General features: G+C 39.9%; 1 protein-coding gene across 2 annotated transcripts; it reads right to left on the bottom strand.

The window, feature by feature from the left end:
* Positions 1-1,336: 1,336 nt before the first annotated feature.
* ERGIC2 (ERGIC and golgi 2) lies at positions 1,337-23,894 on the bottom strand. 2 transcript variants are annotated; one of them, XM_030292043.4, is made up of 14 exons: positions 23,787-23,894; positions 18,923-19,068; positions 16,089-16,197; positions 14,590-14,636; positions 13,535-13,605; positions 13,341-13,381; positions 12,560-12,661; positions 11,043-11,138; positions 10,233-10,288; positions 9,170-9,268; positions 7,948-8,045; positions 4,456-4,618; positions 3,554-3,633; positions 1,337-2,799 (listed from the first exon to the last, which is right to left on the bottom strand). In XM_030292043.4, the coding sequence occupies exons 2-14, from the start codon at positions 19,026-19,028 to the stop codon at positions 2,734-2,736; spliced, it is 1,134 nt and encodes a 377-aa protein (XP_030147903.4). In that variant the 5' UTR covers positions 19,029-19,068; positions 23,787-23,894; the 3' UTR covers positions 1,337-2,733. The 2 variants fall into 2 exon arrangements, with proteins under 2 accessions (XP_030147903.4, XP_012424344.5); XM_012568890.5 differs by lacking the exon at positions 23,787-23,894 and adding an exon at positions 20,979-21,175.
* Positions 23,895-25,541: the final 1,647 nt, after the last annotated feature.

Raw genomic sequence — 25,541 nt, 5'->3', positions numbered from 1 at the left:
TCTGTTATAAACCCAGATTGGTGCTTCCCCTGGAGCCATAAAACTGTCACTGGAGCAGTATCTGTTCCCATCCCCATCCCATCCCCTGGGTCTGGCACTGGCTTCCCACAGCACGGTGAGGCTCAAGGGGCCACCCTCACCCAGGCACAGCACTCCCAGTTTCCAAGGCAGGCAGGGTGACAGGCTCTGCTAACACAGCCTCTCGCTGGGGGAGCAGAGCAGCAGCAGGACACACTCCAACCCATGCTGGCTGGGAGTGGGGAAGAGTTGTTGGCCAGACAGACAGTGGTGTGTAAATGGTGTGCTGCAAACACACCTTATAAAGGTTAAAACTGTCTTCTCCTGGGCTCTCTCTCTTCACCATCATGTAAGAGCAAAGGATAAAAATACATCATTTTGGCAATCTTTCCTAACCCAAAAAAAGGTATTTTCATCTGCTATCCCCCTTTCAGAAAATACACATCACATTAACATCTGGGCTTCTGTTTCCCTTGGGAGACCCATTCTCCTATTTTTTCATCCTACACTCACTTTTGCATAATGCAAATAAATGTTACCCAAAAGAAGTCTCTGCAATAAACTATTATTTTCTCCAGGACTTCCCTGCACATGCTGGTTAAGGTGCTGACAAAACATGGTACCATGGTCAGCAGTACTGCTCCAACTACCAAACTCGCTGTGGAGAGAAAGCAAACAGCACATAGTCAAACTGATCCCGCATTGACTTTGCAATGCAGCACCTCACATCTGATAATAAATTTTCTTCCATTAGCAACCAGCCCTCACACAAGCTTTTTTTAGATAAAACAACATGAATATGCCACACAAGGATTTAAGACACATCAAGCCACTTGGCTCTTTTATGCAAGAATAGAAAACATTTAAAGTTCTGCTACAGAAAGCCAACTGAGATCGGTCTCTCCCACCAGTACAGTCTGTTCCAGGCAGATAAGAAACAAGTGTTAGGAAAAGCCCAAAGCAGAACCAGTATGAGCAGAAGTAGGAAAGAAACCTCAGAAGGAAAAGCCAAAGAGAAATGGGAACCAAAGAGTCTCTCAAGCTGCTGGAGTTTGATTAATCAATATTAAAAAACAAAGCACAGAAGAGAAAACCCCAAACCTGGCTGTCGTCGCTAAGGATCCAACTTCCTTTAACTTTTTTCTCAATAGCCAAATTCAACAAAAGTCTTTCCTTATTTCCCACATTTTATTTACTGTTTAATTTCTTTTTAGGAAGCCCTTCACTTTGCATAGCAAATCAGCCATATTATTAACACTATGCTCATCAATAAAGTCCAAGTGTTCTAGAAAGTACATTAATGAAAGTCAGCAAAATCTGACAACGCCACAGAGATTTTTATTTTTCTGTAATTAGTCCTCTTAATTAAAATATTAATTCCATGGTGAGTAAGGCCAGGATCAGCATAATCTTCTAACATATTATTAAATCAGTTTTGCTGAGAAGGAATCGTATTAATAATTTTTTACACTGGTGGAGTAACTGTTCAACCACAGGTGTACACCAGTTCAGCAGTAACATGATGTTCCACTTCTCAAAGCACCATTTGCATTAATAACATTCTTTCTCAGTAGCCTATTTACAACACAATATTGCTCTCTTCATTTAATTTACAAAAACCTTAATGAACAGCAAGGATTAGTTCTGCAGATCCTGTCTCATCATCGGTCTGCAGCAATATGATTCAGATTCCCTGAAGTCACCTGCTACCAGCTCCACACTCCATGCCTGGCCTAGCAGACCTCCCAACCAGCCTGAACTGGCAGCTTCTTGCCCCCTTCTCCCTTCCCCTCCCCATTTCCAGGATGTGGATGTTCCCACAGCCCCCACATTAGCAGCCCAGCTACAACAAAGATTCCATCAGAGCAATTTTTTTATCAAGAAAAAGGCATACAAAGATTTCCTGACATTTTTACTAGGGAGTCCTGCCTTCTATCAAGACCACAGTCAAATGCCTTACTTAAAAGGGCTTCTTATTCCAAGTCCAAAAGCTGTCCAGGTTGGAATGCATTCCTGGCACACTTGGGTGCTGCTGCACCAATGCCAGAAACAACACTCACTGCTGGCACAGCGGCTGTGTGGAAACAGAGGAACTCCTCTGCTCCACGTTTCTTCCATTAAGGAATGGTGGGGCTGCAAAAAGGCAGTGGTTGTGACCAATATCATGGCTTGGGCTCCTCCTTACTTACTCTCGTTTCCCATCTTCTTCAGAATTTTCCAGGATTGCTCCCCAGCTGTATGAAAGCCCTCAGCTCCAGCATTATAAAAAAACCCAAGAAAAGCCAATCCCCCATTTGCACACTTAAGAGAAACTCCAGCTCTGTTACTGTCTCTCTGTGGCTGCTGCCAGCCCTTCCACACATCCCACTTGTACTTTTCTCCTTGGGGCCTGCAGCCTTCCCAGGCATCACTAAGATGCTTCAGTGGTCACAGTGGCAGCCACGACAAAGACGTTCAGCTCAACCACGAATACTGTATTGGCAGCAACACTCCTTCGCTCTCCAGAAGATCATCCACCTCACTGATCTCACAGTTTCCTATGTCTCCACGTGTACTCAAAGACAAAAAATTACACAAATTGTTTTGTTGGAGGTTTTTTTTTGTAAAGGCTTCAATTTTTGCTGCCCATCAGCACTGTCTCAGGATATTGCACAATGTTTTCTTTATTATAAAAAAGTCTGTATCAGGCAGGAAGAAAAAAATTTTCTCAGGAGGCTAATGTGTACTATTGTCTGTAATTAGAGGTAAGTGGTTGCTTGTGTGGCCATCAGGAAGTGGAACCTGGTGAAAGAAAAACAAGGTGTTATTAATGGCTTGACCAGAAACAGAATTTTCACCCTCCCTCCTCAAAAGCACGCATTTCTTTATCCTTGCGCGTTTCCTGGATGCCTTTTACCTGGCCTCTCATAGAAATATTATACAAATTTGGTTGCCTTTCCTCTCTCCCCACTCACATAACCTTGCCAGCTGGCAAACTTCAACCAAATTTGAGAAAAAGGCAGAGGTCTCAAAGGTATCTACAGGCTTAAATGGGAAAAATAGAAGTAATATAAAAACAAGTAGTTGTTAGAGAAGCAATTCTCGTATTAACTAAAGAAGAGAAAGGTGAAGGCTCAGCTCTTTCATGCTGGTTGGCAGTAGCCTGCAGAGCAATAAGGAACAGCACTGAACCTCTGCAGCACACAGTGCCTCTTCTTCAGTGTGCAGGCCAAGCAAAAGGGTATGTGAAACCAAAACCAGGACAGGGAGACCAACTAGGACTGGGAAACATGTAATTTTTGGAGCAATATGAAAATAAAAAGAATATACTAAGGACAGAGCTGCATTAATTCAGTTTGTTAGAGAACTCTTACTTCCTTACACTTTAGGTTTTCCAACTATTTTTGAAAGCTGTTAAATCTCTGCCAATATGCATGTCAAGGGGAGGGTTTATTGCAAATATCTTAAATTCTCCTAGGATCAAATCCCAGAGTTGTCTTTATCATCCATCCTTAGCTGTTCACTTAGAGAAATGCTTAGAGGAAGTTTTCCTTACCGATGTGGATCTGTAAGAGCCCAGTCTAAAACGGCAAAAAATAATTTCTGCTACAAATCTTCCAAAGCCATGTAAAATTCCTGCAACATCAAACAAGATTTAAATTGTCACCAGTAGCAAAAATGTATTATTTATGGAAGCATTGCAACAAAGCTATGTACCTTACTTAGGACACGGCGAAGTAAACCCATACATAAGCAGGGAAGGGGAGAATTCAAACATTCTGAAATGCATCAAGAAAGCAAAGCTTCCAAATAAATGTAATTCCCTCTGCCTGCTTTCATGGATGAAAACACATTGTGTGTGACAGAAATATCTACTTTGAAAAGCAGCTCTTAGTTTGAAGCCTCTTTACTGAGCTCTCTTCCTACGGGAGCCAAGGAAAGAAATAACTTGTAATCCAGATACCCTATTATGTCTTGACCAGTAAGTGAATTGTGCCTTTTCAATTTAATTTAATTTCTTTGATGAAGCAAATCCATCAGTACATTGATAAGGAAAATTTTCCCAATTACTTCAGATGGAAGTTTTAGCTCAGCTTTTGTCACTGATTTAATTACTGGATCCCAACAACAGGAAATCAAACACAGAATATCAGTATGTATGTGTGTACACACATATGCATAGGTATCTACATATCTACAGACAGATATAGCTTTGCTCTTCCAGAAATAAATTAACTTTGCTATCATTACCAAAAAGGAAACAACAGGCCATCAGAACACCAGAAATGCCATACTGGGACACCAAAACTGGGTAGCCTTAGTGGCACATTTCAATGCACACAAATGAGCACTTTGTCTTAAGTCTCTTAAGAGGACTCCCTATAACTTATCCATAGCAATCACCATGATAAAAAAAAAAAAGTGACAGAACTTAAGAAGAAATGCACTGATTATCACCTGTAGTTGAAAAAATTCCACCAATAATGCCACAGAGCCTCACTAAGAATTGCCAGAAAGGCATGTGCTCTTCTGTCACTGTCACCATAAGTGAACTGATGTCGTATTTCATGAATATTCCTGAAACGCCATGGCTGCCAGCTGCATGGTTAATTACTCTTTCCTGAAAGAAAAGACAGAAACACTTGTTAGTCACACTCGTTATTAGTCACAAGGAAATCAGTGTTACAAGATGGGATGACAAAGAGTTATTTAACGAAATAGTTAGGAACGAACAGAAGACTGGGGAGTATCAAGGCCACTTTGATCAGTACCTTCTAAAAGTCAAACATTATAAACTAAAAGTTTACTTTCCTGGTCACTGGTCTGTTGTGCTGCATATCAGTATTCACTATTAGGTATTCACTATTATATTCTGTCAAGACTTGCTCACATGGTCCTTTAAACAGGATGTTTATAACTGGATTGGTGTTGGTACCTATGAGGATAATGCCACAGTCTTGGCCTAGCCTGTGAACTCAGGGTAGTGCACTGGTGTAATACCTGCCACAGCTCTTCCTACTTTATTAGCCACTATGAATCACTTAACTCAGCATGAGACCTTAATAAGATTTATGTTGTTCAACAGCCTTAGCAATGGCAGAATCCTCAGAGGATTTATATAAATCATAGAATACCAGGTTGGAAGGAACACCTTCCAACCTGGTAATTCAAGGAACACCTGGTCCAACCTTTATTGGCAAAAGCCTCTTTTCAAACTTTTTGTCTGTCACATCATATCAGACAACAGTCACACAGCAAGAAATACACCTCAATAAATAAATAAACACCCCAAACTCACTATGACTATGTGGCACCTCAGTCCTACTCTTAGAATTTCTACTTTCTTTTCATTTGCCAAATTCTCAAACCAAAAGACACCAAAGAGGAGAGTATGACTGCTATAAATACATACTTTTTAAAGACAGTTTCAGGACAGAACACACCTTAAACACTAGCTTTTTTCAAAAGTCTGCTGTCATTTTCTTGTTAGTGAAAGGTGTTGATAAATGCACTGCCAGGTAAGTCTGGCTGAAAATACGTAAGGACAGCAGAAAAGAACATAACGAACTGAAGACAAACTCAGCTATGCCTAAGCAAGTAAGAACCAAAAAGACAAGATAAACAGGACCGAACAGAAAAGCAATACTTCTCTGTATATTTAACAGCTTGTGCTCAAAAACATGCAGAATATGGTACAAAATAAAAAGCAGAATACCACTTTGGTAAATGCAGGTTAAGTAACTTCTTCAGTTAGCTAACACTGTCAAAAACCATACTGCTACCACACCAAAATTAAAAGGATGCCAAAATACTGTGTTAGTAATGATAACAGGTCCCAAAAACTTTGCAATGGTTAAATAAACCAGTAGGAAATGCTTTCCATATTTCAAAGCATGACAACTGTCAGCATTTGGAAATGGATGATCAGTCATATTAAAAAGGAAGAGAAGACTAAAAGTAGTTAAACAGAACCTTGCCACTGGCAAAGGACAAAACTCTACTTCTGCTTGCTTTTCCTCTGTTATTTCCCTAAGCCTTACTGGTCTTTTGAGGTCAAATGGTGGAAAAATAATATGAAGTTAAATAGAACACACAAAACTCTACCCTTAAAAGAAAAAGAATTCTTCTGCAAACCCTTTTGATTTGCTTCCAGCTTCTACTGCTACTTCTAAAATTCTTGCTAAAATCTGCTAAAAATTACTAATCTTGTATCAGATAGCTCAGTGAAGCCTTGCTAGAATTAAATCTTTTTAATATAAATAACTACAGTAACTCAATCATCAAGTATAGTAGAGAAGATTCGGCCCCCACCTCTCAAACTCTGCTTCCCCCTGTGCTCAACACTGGCAATTAAACCTCACTGCAAGTTTGAGCCATGGCTGTCTGACCACCTTTTTCCATGTCTGCATATGTGCCTGCTCTTTCAAAATAAATGCACTAAGGTGCTCAGTGAATTGTTGTTCTTAGTAACCTTTCTCAGCTCATCTAATAGAAGTATTTGGTTCCCTAAGAGTAAACACAGTAAGCTTTGGAAGCAACAGGATACTGAGGCAGCAAGAGCAAACAAGTACATAATGGACACTTTATCTCTATTATTTACAGGATCTTCTCCAAAGCAACCTGTGGTTGTAGCAATCCCCACTAAAAATTGAAGAGCTAACTTAGACTGGACAGTTAATTGAAAGAACCACTCTTACACAGGAAAAGAGAAAAACTCAATACAACATGAAAAAACAGGAACCATAAGATAAACTCTTGACTGCCATACAGAAGTCTAAGGAATACCTTAGTTATTGCAGATTGTGCACAGAAAACACAAAGCAGATTGATAAACCAGCAGGAGGTGGGTGTATACTGCATTATGAAATTCCTCTTCATTGTCTCCTTAGTCCAGCTTTCATGAGTTCTGCAGCAAACCTTTCCCTTCAGTGGCCTGCATGTCCGAAGTTGAGCATCAAGACACCACCTCTATCTACTTCCCCTACCTCAGTATTTTTCAGAAGCACAACATGGAATTGTAAGGAAATAAAAAATTCTCCCTTGGAGAACATCACAATCTGTAATACAGCTGCCATCCTACTAATACCCACATTTTCTTTCAACCCAAGGCTCTCTTCTCACCTCTCACTTTATCTGTCATTTTTAATTAAACTTTTCAGAAAGATTTTTTTTTTTTCCTTTGGCTTTTGAATAAAAGATGAAAACAGAGCTCAGTATCTGGAAATAAGACATCTAGCCAGTACACGCAAGGCTTTTTTCCTATTCACAGCAGTCTTTAAATTAGTACTTTATAATATATACTATGCTGCAGTAACTACCCATGTGATGGATTCAGAATTAAAAGCCTCTCAAAACCCAGAAGTGGAAGCTCTCTAGTCTTGAGAGTAATTAAATTTGGTGGTTCAACAAAGGTTAAACAAGACAACTGAGACAGTTACTGTGTGATCAGTTTTTCATACAAACTACCTGTTTCCATTTCTTACACTCCACAACCAAGTTCAGGATATTCAAGCAAGCTGCATGTTTGTTTGCTTCCCACATGGATAAAAAGCTAAAGGTGAATTAAAGATTTGTAAAGCTACATACCAGGTTAGAGACCTAAAATTTGGAGGATTTCACCACCACCACTATTAGCATCCAGTGAAGTGGAAATTACTGTCTATCATTAATTCTAATATCAGACTCCAGATCTATAGATGTGAAACATTAATAGAGGAAGTTTGCATTGGCACCAAGGGCACACACACACACATATATATATATTTCACCATCGTTGCTGTATGATTTACAGATAAATCTAGTGTACTAGAATGTTCTACAAATAGTCTCTTGATGCTAGAGTACTTTTCAAAACCATGGTACTAGTTTCACATTTGAACTTTTGTTATGAACAGTCACTTTTTAGATTTTTTTCATCTCTTTATGGGCTTTTTTCTTTATTCTACTTACCCTTTCTGTCACTGAAAATTGATGAGTTTCTGCTGAAATTTTGTATGTATGGAGTTTGGTTGGCACAACTGTGATAAAATATTGGAACATCTGATTGTCTAGAAGGAAAAAAAAATCTTAGACTGTTGAATCAGGAACAGAGTCAAAGGCCATCTGAGATATTCACAAATAAATCAAAGAAACAATAAATCAGCTACGCCATTTGCACTAGGAACATTCTTCAAAGAATGCCAGCACTGCCAAAACTATTTCAGCACCATCTCCACAAAGTTAGTTTCCATGGAAAAGACATATATTCCATTTATAGAAATTTACATTTTTCCCAAGTAATGAAAAGATTCACTAAGGTCAGGCCACTCAAAGCTTCAAATGAAACACACAGGTAGTGTTTTCCAGGGCTCTAGAACAAATTTTACACTGTCACATGTTTCATGATATATACAAATCTCAAAGTGGTCTGAATAGATTTTGACCACTGAATTTTATCTACAGTGCTGGAAGCCCTTCTAAACTGGTTACAGATTTTCTCTCAATTACACTTCTAGAGCTATCAGCATGCTCATACATTTGCTCTTTGTGCAATTCCCTAAGGGAACAAACACCAATAGACTGAAGCAATTTATTTCAGCTACACAAAACCATTCTGGCTGTAAGAGCCAAGGAACCAACTGGCTTTGAGACAACAGCGGCTGTAGAAGGCTCTGGGGTTCACTCTCACAGGGAATGCCGGTGGTGGGATGAGGCAGGTTACTACTCCTTTATTTGTACATGAGGAAACAAAGTGCTACACAACCCATCCCGTTTCATCACAAAACACACTGTGGAAGGGACAAACCACAGGAATGGAATCTAAGACTGGTGCTATTTTTTAAACCAAATCAGGCTTATTTTTCCCCATCATGACAACAATCAGATCTATGATTCTCCGCTGTAACATACTGCTGCGATTGGTCAGACATATTGTAACTTCATAACAAACCAGGAAAAAACTGCAAATCGCCTTCAAGGAAACAGCACAGAACAGCCATGCAGATATTAGAAAGAAATGCCCATTTAAGATGTCATGTAGATAACTGAACAGGGTACTGCTCACTACCAAATTTAGCATGACATGCTGCTTATCAATCACAACATTTATGAGAAATGATAATACTTTAAATGTAACTATTGAGAAACTCAACAAAACAAGTTGTTGTTTTTTTTTTAAACACACAACACTTACGATCTGATGCAATTTTTTCTGTTCCATCCAATGGATTAATAATTCCTGGAATAAGCTCTCCAAATGACAAATGATCTATTCTATGGGAGAAGTTATAGGCTGAAAGACAATATAGAGAAATAAAGCATTTTTAAACTATGAGATTCTGTACATAGAGAAAAAGATGCACCACCTATTTCTGACACTGAAATATTCTAATTATGCGTTTACCAAACACTATTGTACACACCATTAGATCTATCCACACTTTAGAGAAAACTGAAATCCAAAATATTTAACAAAAAAGTTAAATTTTTCTAGAAAAGTTTCTAAACCAAATCATAACTATATTTTAATCAATGATGGAGCTAAACAGACTTATAATTTTATAACAGAGAATTACTAGTTGGCCAAATACTTCTATTATTCTACAGTTCACGTTTTTGTAAGCAATTGCATTAAAAAGATGAAAATTTAGTAAATTAAATATACAGAGGAAGTATAAGGCAGCTGCCAAGTCACTACACTGCTTATTTGGCAGGTACTTAGGATGTATAAAATTATTAAAGTTGCGTTAACATAAATTCATGGGTATTTGGAGGCTTAACCAACTGTAAATAGTTTGATCAAGTTAATTTTTCACAGTATGCCACCTTTGCTTCACATAAAGTAAGGCAGCAACACACATTTAATATCTAGACTCATAATCCAGAAATTAGGTTTCTAAGGAAAAAAGTTAAAAATTTTCAACCTTTTAAAAAGGTCTTTGAGGAAGGAGGTAGTTTGGACTGAAATACAGGAATTTCATATGCTATCTATGTTACACCAAAGTACATCTGAGATTCCAATGTTATCATTACTATAGAAGCAACCTAAAGATAATCCTGATTATTCTAAATGTATAAAAGCAAATTGTTAAGGAGACAGATCATTGCAAAGAATATTCTTCTTTTTTTTTTTTTTTTTTTTTTTTTGCAATGCAATTGCGCAGCTAGAACATCTTTAAAACAGCAACCTAACAGGAACTAGAAGACAGCACTCTGAAATGAACCATGTTGGTATGGAGATGATAGAAGGAACTTACACTCATGGCTTACAAGTGCTGCCAAGTGTGCATGGCCTCGAGGGTGTGGTATTGCCCTGAAGAAAGCAACAAATGTTTTATGAATCCAGAGAGGACTATGTAGAAAAATTACCTAATCTCCTTTATTTCAAGAAATACTTTATAAAATATGTACATATCCTCATATGTATAACATAACATATATATGCTTAAGTATATTTAGCACACATACATATATATATGTATATATGTTTTAAAGACTGATATCTATTGTGTATATCTATATAAAACCTAAATACGACATTTTTATTACTGTCAAGTACAGACTGAACAGTAAGGTCAGGAATCTTGGACTCACAAAAACCTTCTTACACAAAACTAGTGTCTTGCATTTTTAGAAATATCAAGATCTCATCAAGTCACTACACTTTTGGAAGAGTCACCAAGTCCTACGATATTAAAATCTGCCAAACTGCTCAAGTGACTAACAAAAGTTTGACCATATTTGTTCTGTGAGTAAGCAAGTTAACTGCACTCTGCATTTGCTCTCTGACAAAGCAACTTTCAAGAGTTTCCATCCTATAAAACACTGAAATTCATGATGACTACATTACACGCAACAGTGCACTGCACAGTTTTGGTATTTATGAAGAAAATTAACAGTGCAAGAATAGGTATTACATGGAAAAAATACCAAGCATAAGTACAGGAAGGTCAATAAAACCCAGTCATTAACTGAAGCATAAAAGCACACAAACATATACACACATGCACTATATAGAATGTAGAAGTCAAGGGATTTTTTATTTTCACGAATTGGACAGAACATACTTGCCCACAGTTATGTGAAAGTTCCCTGCCACTTTATTGACATAGAGATGACCATGAATTCTGCATGCATCTGGAGACTGTAAGGAATTATCTTCCCTGTTTAAATAAAAACAACATTGGAAGTACTTGAGAATATTCACTGTCTAGCAGAAATAACAGCAATACAGTTAGACCTCATTTTCCTAGCATAAAGACACATCACTATCATCTACCTGTCCTTATTGTATTCTTCTGGAATTATAGCAGAGATGGTGGGAGGGAAACTAGTAAAGGTCAGGCTGATGAAACCAATGAGCTTTCATTCATACTTGTGTTAGGAGATCTGGCCTACAATGCTGCCTTATGATATCTGAACAAACAGAGAACATTAGACCATAAGCATGTCTGCCCCAGGGATTTATATTTTGCACTTCCTTTTACCAAAAATGGCTCCTTGGGAAAATTTTAATGCTACAATGAACAGAACCAAATAAATTTTGGTCACACAAATAGCACCATAGCAAGAATAACTTTATTCTTTACAAAAGCCTCCACTCCTCACTTATCTTGTGATGTCCACAACACAAAATCTATTTCCAATTCTGCTCTTTAGAGGGAGATGAAAACCAAGTTTTTTTAAACACATCTCAAGCATAAATACCATTTCAGATACTACACTAATGAGCAACACAGAAGGCACAGAAGGATTTAATTAATCCGAAGACATCAAGCAAATGAGAAAAAAAGATTTTTTGAGCCATCTGCAGCTTAGGAAGGAGGAATATATTTGGTTCTCAGAAGGGAGATTACAACACAAGAAATGTGTATGGCAGCTTTGGTGTTTGCTTTGTTTTATTCAGTTGTTTGGGGTTGGTTTTTTTTTTTTTTTTTTTTTTTTTTTTTTGTTTAGTGCTGTTTCTAAGTGGAGAGAATTTCAGCTTTCATGTAGAAAGTGCTCTTCCCTTGGGGGAAAAAATAAAATCACATAGCATTTAGATTCAGCAGACCAAACATTCTATGCACTAATCTCTTAACATTTCTGAGTAGCTGGAATGAAGTGAAAACAGCAAGCTCTCTCCACACAATCTTTAACAGTGTTATCTTAGACACAAGAATTTACTAACAAAACACATTTGTATTCAAAGGTTGATTATTTTAAAATTATGAAGCATTATGGTAGTTCTAAAAAAAGACTCTTTGGTATTGCTTTGGCATTACTAACTCCCATTAAGGAGGAGGCATCAAACCACATGGAATAAACAGGTATGTGCATACATTTACTCATGTCTGTATATACATGTGTAAGCACACACAGAAAACCTGGAAACCTTCTCCAGTTTGGAAACCCCAGAGGTTTTCATAAAACAACAGCTCCTCAAAGCAAGTATCAAGTACACTATTTTAAAACTCATTAAAAAGCAGTGAGATCTTTTCTTACAAACTTGCCTTGTGGAATCATAACCACAATAAAATGTTACATCTAATTCACAGGGTTGTAGGAAAGGGGAATAATAACACAAAATCCTAGTTTTTCTTACCGTGGTGGCAGTGCTGTAGAAGCACTTTTAAATGCACTTTTGAATATCACATCTTGAAGAGAGTGTTCTTCCTGCAGCCTACTCTGAATTAGTTGCAGCATCCTAAAGATTAGAGACAAGTGTGAAAGCATGCAACAGTAAAACAAAATCTAGCTTCACAATTCATTATTGGCTTCAACTGCAGGTTGCATATCAGGAACTTATCAAAGTTAATGACACTAATCAAGCATTACATTAAATTTTGGGAATAATATTTTATACAGAATTTAAAGCTCAGGTATTCACAACAGTGTGTTACCAAAATACTAAAACTAGCCAGACCTCCAAGTAAGCTTCAGTACTAGTACAAGATTATCACTATAGCAGGCACACACACCACCAAGATATTAAAGTGATAAAAATTGTGTCAATTAAGTTATAGGAAATAATTAATTTGTTTTGCAAGAATGTGCCAATTTGTTACAACGGCTCAGCTTTGACATTTAGATACCACTTTACACATTTGATTCTGTGATTTTTACTTGTGCTATTCATTTGGAAACAGAAGCTGAGCAAGTCCATACATCTTGGGTTGCAACAGCATGACCCCAGTGAACAGTTAAATCCAAACCAAATTTTCTTTTTCCATAACAGAGATCTTAAATAGTGAGGAAAGAAAAGTAACATAGTATCTTTTTACATGTTTGCATTCTTAAATTACAAGCAGGAGCTATTAGATTCAAGACATAGTTGTGTCCTGTACCTCTAATACAAACCATAAACATGCCTCTCAGTGCTTTACCTTTGCAATTCTTTTTGTTGTGGGGTGAGCTCAAATGGTACCTGAAACAAAAATAACATATTTAATAAAACACAGAATGCATCCCCTCCATGAAAACCAGAAGAGAACTGGGGTGTGGGTATAGAGCTATAATCAGGAGTGCTTTGCATGAAGAGGAATTCAATTTTTAAACAAAAAGGTCAGAATCAACTTACTGGTTCATAGATTAACCCATCTGCAGAGGCAACCATTGTTTCTGCTAAATCCAGAACATCAGCCCCCACATCTATTTCAAAGAGGGAGACATACTAAGTCACACAGACAATCAAGGACAAGAAAAAAAAATTCAAATTGAAATGAAGTTTCACAGTGTTAAACTTCAGTATATGTTATTGTTCCTTCAACCTATTTCACCTTCAGTATCAGCTGAAGGACATTGACCACAAATTCCTCAGATTTGCAGTATTTTCTCACTGATCTAACACCTACAGAGAAGTTGTATGAACCACATATACAAGCTTTCTAGGATCTGCTATGCATAAATATTTTCTCCTGTTTTACAAGCACTGAACAGAGACCAAGACTAGTCAAATCAGAGGATAAAGTTTGGTTATTTGTAAAAAACAACAAAAAAACCACTGATGTACAATTAAAGTTAATTACACTTAACACTAATTACAATTAATGCAAGGTTTAAGCTAGGCAACGAAAGTACATCCTGAAAATTTGCTTGCATTCCTGGTAGGAGTAGTATTCTCTCTTCTCTCAGTCCAGGACAAGCCATACTGAACACAATAAAAGTTCATTACCTAAACGATGTCAAAATAATATGAAGTATTGCCTTCAATAAGGAAGGCATCCCTCTTATGTTCACAAGGAGGATGAAATTACGTGATGGTTTCAGCACTGTTAAACAGCAGACCAGTTTAATATATCCCAAGTTCATAAATAAATAGAAGCTGTTATAAATTCCTGCTGCTGAATTGTGTCTCACAATGAGCTTTTAGAATATTTCAGCAAATGAGAGACTGAACAGATGCTGCTGCTGACAGAAAAAGCAAGGTTCTGCAAGGTGAGAATGAGATGGCACAGATATTCTTCTTTACATTTCTTGCTAATTCTTTCAGTGAGTCATATGTCATCAAGATCACTACATGCCATTAAGATCACTGGTAAAATATTCTGAACAATATCCAACTATATTGGGAGCAAGTGTGCTCTCTGAAGAGGCTTTAAAATGTTTAAAGACCTTCATTGATGGAATACTTACACTGACACCTCATGGCAACTGTAATATCAATATTGATCCTTAATTTACTGGAAAGGAAAAAAAGGCAAAAAACCATTAAGTAACACTGAGTACAAGTATCAATAAAAAATCTTAGACTACTTGCAGAAATACAGTCAAGTATCAAAATTTATACTAACAAATATAAAGCTGTTTAAAATTTGGGTGAAGCAACATGGATTTTTAGAGCATGTTAAAGCACTTGTAACTTAAGAGATAACATCCACCACACCAGAAGTCTGATTGTGTGGCATTCCCCAATATTTTGGGAATTTCCTATTGGTTTTCATGGTAGTTTCATTCACAAAAGTAATTTGAACTGTAAGGAATAATCCCCTCACTATAGTCACAGGGTTCTATTCTCAGGGAGCTTCCTCTGGGATTTAGCTGACCTCAAGCCAATCACATAAGGAAGGGATTCAACACTGGCTCAACTTGGGTCAGACAGGGTCAGCAGAGAGGAGAAAAGCAGTTAAAATTATACCAGTCTCCATTGGTTCAAACTGTGAAGAACCACAAGCTGAGTGATTAGCCCACAATCAAACTGGGGAATCTGTAGTAGGACAGCCCAAATCCCATAACAGTCTCTTAACTAATAGACTACCCTTCCCGTGTGATAGCTTACTTGGGATATAATCTATTTTAGCAAATATCTAAATGTGAAATCCCAGCTGTCTGAATGGATCTACTATCATTTGAGTTTTTGATGTATCTCCTTTAAATTTTTTCCGGTTTTATTTTTCATTACAGCAACCTTCTTTATTTCTGATGTACAAGACATCCAATTAATATATGTATCTTTAGACTGTTACCACAGCAACTACCCAAATGGCTCTTAAAGTTATTTCAGTTCAGTTTCACTTAGTTATGTTCATGAGTGCCAGTGTCAAGCCATGACACAAACACGTAACTTTTAAAGGTGTTCAGGGCACAAAATGGGTGCCCGAGCAGCTCTGGAAGAAAGGCAAACAAGTCCTGACAGGCACATGAATCCATGAGCAAACACATCCTCTGGGGGGCTGTATCTGGAGACAAAATTAGTAGCAACCTCTAGATAATGCAGTCAAAGTTCTGAGTGCTTCAGGCTCACCTCCAGCAGCACAAAGTATAATGGCAACATAGGAACCACATGAACTGGAGAAAGCCCCGAGCCAAAGTGGGCAGGTTTATTCACCTGATACGGAGTTACATCTTACCAATGTTCTCCGAGTTGTTACTAAGTAATTCCTAAGGGAGTTCTTCAATAACAAACTTACACTATTTTGACTTCTTCACTGCAGAAATCTCAATTTATCTTATTAATAGATTACATAGAAGAAAAGCCCCACTACAATCAACAGATTAATAATCAAATCCCTGTAGTATTTAATTTGCAAATTCAATTATAAACTGCTTTCAAGTCACATGACCATTTTAAATCTATTCCCTCCTGAAATGCAGGCAAGTAACATTTTAAGAAGAATTATAACAAATAATGTTACCTAGTAAAATCCTTGTCTACTTCATATTCATATTTCATCCATGTGTCCCGGTACACCATGAACTCCATTATAGTCAGGAAAGCTATCGTTGTAAATGCTATCAAAGAAACTGGTCAGAGGAAAAAAAAAGTAGAAATTCAGACTGTGAGAAATATTTTTCAGAAACATAAGCAGAACAAAATTCTAATAATTCCACAAGTTGAGCATTACCAGTACAACACTGGTATCTTTGATTTAAAAACCCAAACATGCTCTTAGAGAGTTGTTTTTATACTGATAGTACTTGTTTTCAGACAGAAGTGAAAAGAAAGTACTTTGCATCAAGAAAGTACCTTTTAAGTACAGTCAAATACAGGAATGATTAGAAGGTTGTGAAATCCCTGTATGGAAAATCTAAGAACAGGCTAGATTGATGTCCACATATAAAGCACACACACATCATTGTCAGGGATGGTCTAGGAAGACTCAATACTAACTTCCAACATGAAAGAAGAAGGTAGTGCATCCTGAAGTCCCTTCAAGCCTCCACTTATCTACAAGTTAATTTTTATAACTGCTTTTTAATATCAAGTTTTAGACTCAATAAGCTAGCAGAAAACAGAAATAAGATGCATCATATTACTTGTGTGTAGCTGCATAGTCATGACTCCCACCCCGATATTTCACACAAGTCTCCCTCTGGCAACAAGCAACAGGCAGCTATCCATTTTACCAATAAGTGAAGAACTTGCAATTATTTTTAGGATGAAAACTAATTGGTGTATTTTAGTGGTACATGTGCTTCACTTATCTCCAAGGCAGCCTACTCATCACACTTGCAAAATTGTACAATGCAAGGCGAAGATCACCCTGCTGCACAGTCAGAAACACAGTAATAAATGCACAGAAGCACCCCTTTTATTAAATAATGGCTTTTATAAGCTTGAAAACACTTCAATTATGGAGCATAGTGGCAATTTGTACAGCTTATTGGCACTGAAGGTTTTTTCATTTATGTTCTGTGGAATATCTCTGTAGAATCCATGAAGGGCAACCTGAGAAAAAACAAGCTCCTTGTTGATAGGCTTCAACTCACTACACGGTGGTCCACAAGCCAGAGGTGGGAGCAGAGAATGAAGGCACTGTCCTTGGGGATCAGACAAGAAGCATGGATTAGCAATATTTCCAGTTCTAGCTTTCAGCTGACACTATGCAACAATAGTGTCAGCTGAAAACAATAGGATTTCATACATATGAAATCCTTCATGTCAACTGCACTGGTCAGTTAATTATTCTGCTCCTCAGTTTCCTTCCGGAACCAGAAGGCCAGACTCACCCTGGCTAGGCAACAACAGGACAGCTGGAGCCATATCAGCTATCCAGAGCCACAGAATCACAGCAAGAGCCACAGCTGCTTTCTGGATAATTCTGAGCAAACATATGTGTGGCTCTGAACAGGAAAATAAAGTCTTGTGGAATTTTCTTTCCTGAGGGGTCTCCCAGCCCCAGAGCTGGAATCTCAGCCTGTTTTAGAGACCAGTACTTCTTCTGCAATGGGTCTGAAGGCTGTGAAAGTCTGAGAATAGAGTCCTGGCATGTTTTAGATCCCTATCACATCAGAAAATAAGCCTGACACTTTAATCCTGAATGAAACAGGAATCCTATATTCAGATTTCACAATGGCACAGAAAAAGACAATCCTATATTGTCATTTATAAGGTTACTGGGATAAAACCAAAGAACATTAAAGTAACTTCTGGTGTTGAGAAATCCTTAAGGCATCATTCATCAAAGCAAAGGTCTTGTGAAGGATGGTGCTATACTGCAAAAAAGGATTCTTTAAGCATTTGGTGGTTTTATGCAAATTACAACATAGAAGCAATACACTTGTTTACTCAGGAACTGAAACAAACATTACTTAAACACTTCTTTGAGACTTTTTTTATATACAAGAATTCTTTAATTATTATCACTGTATGTGAGAAAACAGCAAAGTAATATAGAACCTTCTGATATTTACTTCTACACTATAACTGGCACAACAACTTCAAAGGCTTATCTGTAGATTGCAATTGCTTCCTCAACTTTTTATTCAACTGAGCTTCAGGCATAAGCACACATGAGAGATTTTCGTTCTCCACTTCTAAATGCTAGCAGCTTCCTATCTGCAAATAATTCCAATGAAGTCACTATTTTCAAATCAGGCTGCCTCTAACTCAGCTCAACTTAAAGACACAATTTTATGATCAGGTACATAAAGAATGGTCTTTTTTACAGCTCCAGCTTTTTCAGAGAAGTGACTAATAGGGACGGTACAAGCATATTTTCTGGATAAAAGTGTTTAGCTCTTCAAAGGGCTTTCCTTACTCTTAAAATCTAGTACACCTTCAAGAGAAAAGCTTTAGAAAACTGTTCTTCATCCTGATGCTCAACTTATCTGTCTCTGGAGAATATTTTTCTTTTTTTGCAAAAGCATAATGTTGATTCCCATCATCATGCTCACTCAGTCTCACCCAGAAACCCGACACCAAGAAAAGAGCTTGCTGAGACAACAAATGTGAAAGTTTTATTACAGCCTTGGCACAGTGCACTTCCAGTTGCAACTGGTTAGAAGTTTTTATTTCTAACCTTTACATTGGGTTCAGTCTCACCAACTTTATACAAAAATCTCCCTTCAGATGAGCGATGGATGCATCTGTTTCCATAAGCTACTATGTCTTTACTTGAAGGGGATGAGCTCAGTCAGACTACCAAAGAATTCAAGAAACCAATTTTGGCTGGTTTCAAGTGAACACAGATGCCTGTCTTCCTCATGCTGAAGTTTCTATCACTATCAGCATCTCGACAAGGCCTACCTGTGCCTCCACTCGCTGAAGTCTCCACATAGCTTTCAGGAACCTTTGGGAAGGCATCCAATTCTTTCATCAAATTCAAGGTCTTCTTCCGATTCAGTCGCCTCATCTTCAGCACGCTCCTCCACCTCCTCCTTCATATATTTCCTCTAATGTGAGAATAAATTGTGATTAAAAGACACAAGCAATATTGCTCAAACTGACTGGCTTTAACATAAAGCAATAATAAGACTATTCAAACCCCAGAAATACATTTTCAAGAAACACATGCTAGACAACTGGATGGTCACAGAAGTCACTCACTTAGGAGGAAATATCTAATAGGCTGCAAAAACTTCAGAGGAATTCAGACTGCTCTGGGATCCTACATTCAGCCAGTGTGGGCACAAACTATATCTTAAAGGAAAAAAAAAGGTACATTTTGCATTTTTACAGGTGTAGAATATTATGATCATAAAATGACTGTTCTTTTCCTCTACAAAAATACTTCCCAAAGCAAGTAAAGGATCAAATCCTAACTCCATCCTTCAGAATCATTTCTGTACATGACATGATCTCTGCTTGGAGTCATGTGAAGAAGCAGGATGCTGAGAAAAGCAGCTTGCCCTGGAAATACTGTCTAAAACCATTTCCAAATCATGCAAATATGTCCTGCCAATACACTGCAAGTTTTAACAAGCTGACACTTGTTTTTCTTCTGGGGAACTGCTGAACTTCACCCTGAATTTCTGAAGCTATGAAAGCCATCATGCATTTACTGTATTCTGAGAATATGGCATCTTATTGTTCCTATTTAAACACTAAGGTGGACAAGCTAACCTACACTGCCAACACATGAGACAACTCTCATCATCATCTTGTACAAAAATCCGTGAACTCATCTACCCTGTTTCAAGGGAACATCAAGCCTCTGGCATGTCCTAGTGAAATTACTTAAGATCTATTCCCTGCTCTGCCTCTTCCTGGTGCTGAGCAGGCTTTGTACCATGTAATAACAAAGCAATAGGCTCTATGAGAAATGAAAGTTCACACAAGAAAAATCATCTATGCCTGCAACTTTCTCATTACACAAACTGACTTCAGACACAAACTCTGTACTTGATCAGGGTGCAGAGATCAACAAAATGGTACCGTGTGTTTTGCGCAAGATTCAAAGAAACCCTAGTTGGAGTGGGCAGAGAAAATAAGTGCTGGAACAGGCTTTTGGTTGTACAACATTAAAAAAATAATCAGGAAGCACAGATATGGCAAAGTAGCTGCTTGGACACAACTGAAGCCATAACATTAGTTAGCACAGAGGCAACAGCAGTGGGGCTTGCCTGTTATCCTACACATACAGCAATGAAGCCAATATACCACCCGTTCATTTTCCAAGTATCTTCCCCGCTATCGCATGTGTAAGAGCACACAGTAAAGAGGCACAACACAAACATAGGAAATTTGAGAGCACTTTACTACAATACTTTCTAAATCACCTTGCATCGGTAAGTATGTGGATTTTTTGTAATCCAGCTAGAAATATGCAATCTGTTCATTGATTTCTTTAATCCCATACAGACTCACTTTCAGCTACAAATCCAGCTGGAGACCTGATCCCTTCTCCTTGCCCATCTCCACACGCGTACTACTGACACAAAAAAATACGAAGTCCATTGCAATGAAAGTAAGGTATTGGGAATCCAAGAGCAAACTGCGTTAAGAAACCTTATCAGTATTATTATTCACGATAAATAAGGGACAAAGCACAGCACAAATGCCACTCAAGACCAGAGGCCCGCTCGAAGCCACGGCAACTCCGACCCAGCCGAGGGGCTCGGGCAGTTTTCCCTTCTGCAGACAACTTGGCAGCGCAGCCGCTACGGGCGCGTCCTAACACCCGCTCCACGGGCGCGGAGCGCAGCCACGCCTGAGCCCCTGCCGGGGGCTCGGGCACGGCACGAGGGAGGCCCACGGCCGCCGGCTCGGAGCCGCACACCCGCGCGGGCCGCGGGCGCTCCCGCCGCCGCCACGCACCGGGCAGCCGCGGGACGGGACAGGCCGCGCCCCCGCCCTGCCCTACCTCTCGCTTCTGCCGCCGCTGCCCAGCGCCGCGGGCGAGGCCGGACGGGGGAGACGAGCCGCGACGCGCTGCCCGGAGCCCGCCCCGCTGAGCATGGCACCGCCGGCCGGGCGGGCTCGCTCCGCCGCCGACGCCCGGCGGGAGCCGCGGGCCGACGGGAGCGGCGGAGCGCCCCGCCCGCCCCTGCGCGCATGCTCGCGGCCCCTCGGGCATGCGCCGCCGCCGCGGCCCGGCACGGACGGGAGCGGGCGCGGATGGAGGCGGCGGGAGCGGATGGAGGCGGCGGGGCCGGAGCAGCCGCGGCTGAGCCCCCGGGGCCGCAGGGAGCGCGGCCCCACGCCGCTCGCAGGGCTCTCTGCATAGCCGCGAGCTCCCTGCCTCCTCGTGGGCTCCCGGGCATGGCAGTGCCACCCCGACGTGCTGCCCCGGAGAATCCCTGGCCGCGCGAGGAATTGAGTGATCTTTTAAAGCGATGGATGTCAAGTGCCCTCCAAAGCAAACTGATTGAGGGCTGTCAGGCGGCTTGCAGTGTTAATACTGGTTTGGCCGCTACGGGTATAGAAGCAGGCAGCGTTTGGAAAGAGGCAGCATCTTGGAATAACTGTGAAGGAAAGGGCTTTAAGGCAGTGGCCTATAATAATGGGGAAGGAAAGATTTTAAGCTCACAAGCCAGTCTTCAGACTTGAAGTGAAAAAATTAAAAGGGCTCACGTATACCTAAAATCTCAGTCCTTTTCCCTGTGCTAGTGGAATTAACTAACGGGCACTGCCTCTCCACAAGCTTTATGCCTTAGTAACTGCAACATTAGTTTATCTCCAGATTTTTCCTTACAATTCTAAGTCTCATTATGCTACTGCCGGCCTGCCCACAACCAGCTGACCCAGCCAAAAAGGGAGCTCTCCCAATATCTTTCACGGAGTAATAGGATCTTAGATTATATCGAAATGATTTTTTTAAGTTGCTCAATATAAGGTTTTAAAGAAAAATAAATTATACCAGACATTTATCTTCATACATCTGAAAAAAAAAAAACCCACAGCTTGAAGATGCCAGTGTTTTTGATAGTGAGGCAAGCAAATAAAGCCCACACCCTAGAAAGAGATAGTAGTGAATTTTGCAGCATTGATTCAGATTTACTCTTTTTAATGGTTTAGAGGAAAAAGTAGATCAATAACAAAAGAGTTTCAATAGCATGCCAAAGTATACACAATTTGAATTAAACAACTCTTTGGGTATCTACAGCATTTCAGAATAAAAGGAGCCTGAAATAAGAAAGGACTACGAACAGATTCAGACCATTTTTTGCTTTTTAGGGATGCAGGAAGGAAGGAAACAAACATGCAGCAACATGCCAGTGTTCTCACTGAATTGTGATCACTCTGTTTCCATCATTTTGGGAACTAAAATAACAACTGCATCAGACAGTCAAAAAGAAAAAAATAGGGAGGAAGTATGATATTACAAGAGATAAATAACCAGGCTAAAAATATGTTTATTGTACATTTGTTCCCTCATCTCAGAAAGCAAGCAGCTTTAGGCACATAAAGCTCTTACTATGACATGGCTAGGTCCTAGGGTATAATTGAGCAGCCAGGGATTTTTCTGGCTAAGCTCTATTTTCCCTTGAAATGCTCTCGACACTGAGGCTTGGAAGGAGAAACTGATAGATCTGGTTATTAGCTCTGCAGCAGAGATGCCCAACAGATGTTTTCACAGGCAATCTCATCTGCTCACGGACAAACATGAGCTCAGCTTTAGTGCTCATCACCCTGAGATACCTCTTACAGAGAAGTGGCACAGGACAGAACTGCTTGCAGCTTTGCACCACTATAGTCTTATTCGTAACTACAGATGTCTCCATGAGATTTTATGAGAGAAAGCACAGGGGGAAAAAAAAATCAGAATTTAGGAAAATCAGAGAAAAATTATGTAGTGATAACACTGTCCATTACACTAACACTATGTATTTGACTGCACTGTGCTAAAGAGACACAACAGTAATTGCACTGCACCCATCAAGTACCAGACTCCTCCAGCTCAAACTGTGCTCCTTTCCTTACTCATGTGTTTTTTGCTCTCCTGATCACACCTAAGTCGTGACAGCCTATAAATATCTGCCAATAACCTCAGGGAGTTTCATGAGGAGGAATAAATCCAGCTGCCAAGAGCAAACCATGCAGGTAAGCCAACAGGCTGCCCCTCAGCTACTGCTTTACACATTTCAGTTAGTATTTAACAAGATCCCAAAGCACCCCCGGACTTAAATGCAGCCATCAATTCAAAAATACAACTGTCTTCCCAAAAACCCCAAAACTTTTTAACACTGGTGATATATTAAGTCCCTTAATGTGTGCAAAGTGAGGAAACCACATCGGTATGCTTTAGCAAACCACAAATTATGTAGGACAGCAAAAAGTTCCCAGGAGTATGGGCTATGAAGAATGTTGATATCAAAGATAATAACAAAGAGGACCGTAGTAGACCAAACAAGTGAAGCAAATGTAAACATGCACAGATACCGCCCACCTGCGCTTCAACACACTTCAGCGTTAGTTAAAAAGCTGGAAACCGTGTGCAGATATACAAACTAAAATAAAAACCTGAATAAAGCACGTCGAGACTAAACACAAGCCCCCATCGTTTACTGCTGCTACAGTCACCAGCGCAGGTGGTTCATGATAGCTGAAAAAGCATTTTGCTAGCGCGAAAGGGCGAGGGAGAGGCTGGATAGCAGGAGTGGGATCGGCCAGGAGCGCCTGCAGGGGCTGAGGCGAGGCAGGGATGCAGAGAAGAGAGCAGCCGCTTTACCGCAACGTGGAGGCATCGAGGTGGCATTTGGGAAGGAGAAGGAGGGGCAGAGGAAACAGGTGCAAAAGAGCAAATATGGAGATGAACGGTGGGAGTGGCTGGAAAGGGGCTGGAGGAGAAGAAAGTCCTGGCGGTTGAGAGGTGAAGGCTGGGAAGATTTAAAGGATATGGCATGAGGGAAGGGCAGCCTAGGGACGACGAGGGCGGACAGCGGCAGCCGCAGTGTCTGTGAGGGGCGCCGTGAGGGGCGCGGACCCCGGCGCCTTGGAGCGGAGCGGGGTGGGGCGGGAGCGCCCTCGGCCAGTGAGGAGGATCCACGCTGCAGGAAGCGGGAGGAGGCGGCTGCGAGATCCGCCCACCCGGGACGGCCAGGAGCGGCCCGGGGCAGCTCGGAACGGCCCGGGGCACGCCAGCTGCCCGTCCGCTGCCCGCCGCTGGAGGCGCCGGGTGCGGGCCGGGGCCGGGAGGGAGCGGCCGTGCGGCGGGGCCGCCCTGCGGTACCGCGGGTTCGCTCACGGGCTGCCATTTTCTTGGTCTGTCTAGATGCTGGCAATAAAAATAAGCTGTTGATGAAAGACTTGGTCTCTTTAATCTTTAACATCAGTTTTCCAGCTCAACCCGACTTCTGGTCTTCTGAGAGATCCTTTCTTAAGTTGTCTAGGGAAGATTTCTTGTCATAGGGTCTCAGAAGAAGAAAAGTCCTGCTCACTGAAAGGAGGACGATGTTAAAATACTGAGGCAATCTGAAGCAATCCTATTTCCCATTAATTCATCGTGTGAAGAGAATGTCTTTGTTCTACATAGTTGCCACTGTTTTCATACATAATTACTTACCACTACAATTTTTTAAAAGATAAATTAATCCTAATTCTTACATTGAATATTTCTGTGACTTAGCTAATGTTTAAAACGCAATTTATATAGCCCTTTCATGAAGCTCATGGGGAGCTTACAAGGCACCTGAGAGAAGGACTGTTGCACAGTTCAACCACTGTGTTGTGGTTGAAAAATGTTACAGTGGGTTTTTTGTCCTTTTCCTAAGAGTTTAAATTGTTTGGTGCAGACAGATAACCTACTCAAAGCTGTGTCTTTCATTCAGCAGAGATTTGCTGTATGTTGTTGATAGATTGCATGGTATCTGTGGGGAAGGAAAGAGCATCACTCACTGAATTGACTTCTTGTCCAGATTACAAATGTCAGGTTTGTAATAAAGCCTGATCTTTTACTGCTTGGCTATTTTTAGTGATTAGATCATGATTAAAAAGCAGAAATATTTTGATAATTGATCAAATTACATAGAAACACTAATCCTTCCACATAATGTTCTTGAATTGTCTAAATATAGTACAAGGCAATGAGGAGACAAAGACACACTAGCATATGTTGTGACTTTCAGTATTTCTTTTATTTTAGTGTTCTATTTTCTGTTTTTTGGAACACAGTTTTCCTGAAAGAAATACATGACCATTAATGAACAGGTTTCTGAACATTTCTTTGAAGCTATATTCACAAATATACTATATTTTACTCCTTTGCTACAAGCTTGCTCAGTCCCAGTATAAAACCTATTCTTGAAAAATATCATTAGTCTTAAAAACATGTATGGTAGGAGATATTTGGCCTTCTGCAGGGTTAGCTGGTTGAGAATGGTGTTAGCTGGCACAGTGGAGGGACAAGAACCATTTGCCTCGATAGAGGAAAGACATTGCTGTCGTTGTTAACTGCATTAAAGACACTAAAATCTTTCTCAGGGTT

The sequence above is a fragment of the Taeniopygia guttata genome, chromosome 1A (genome assembly GCF_048771995.1).
Source record: "Taeniopygia guttata chromosome 1A, bTaeGut7.mat, whole genome shotgun sequence".
In the NCBI taxonomy this organism is placed as follows: Eukaryota; Metazoa; Chordata; class Aves; order Passeriformes; family Estrildidae; genus Taeniopygia; species Taeniopygia guttata.
This window is presented reverse-complemented; position numbering and strand designations above follow the sequence as displayed.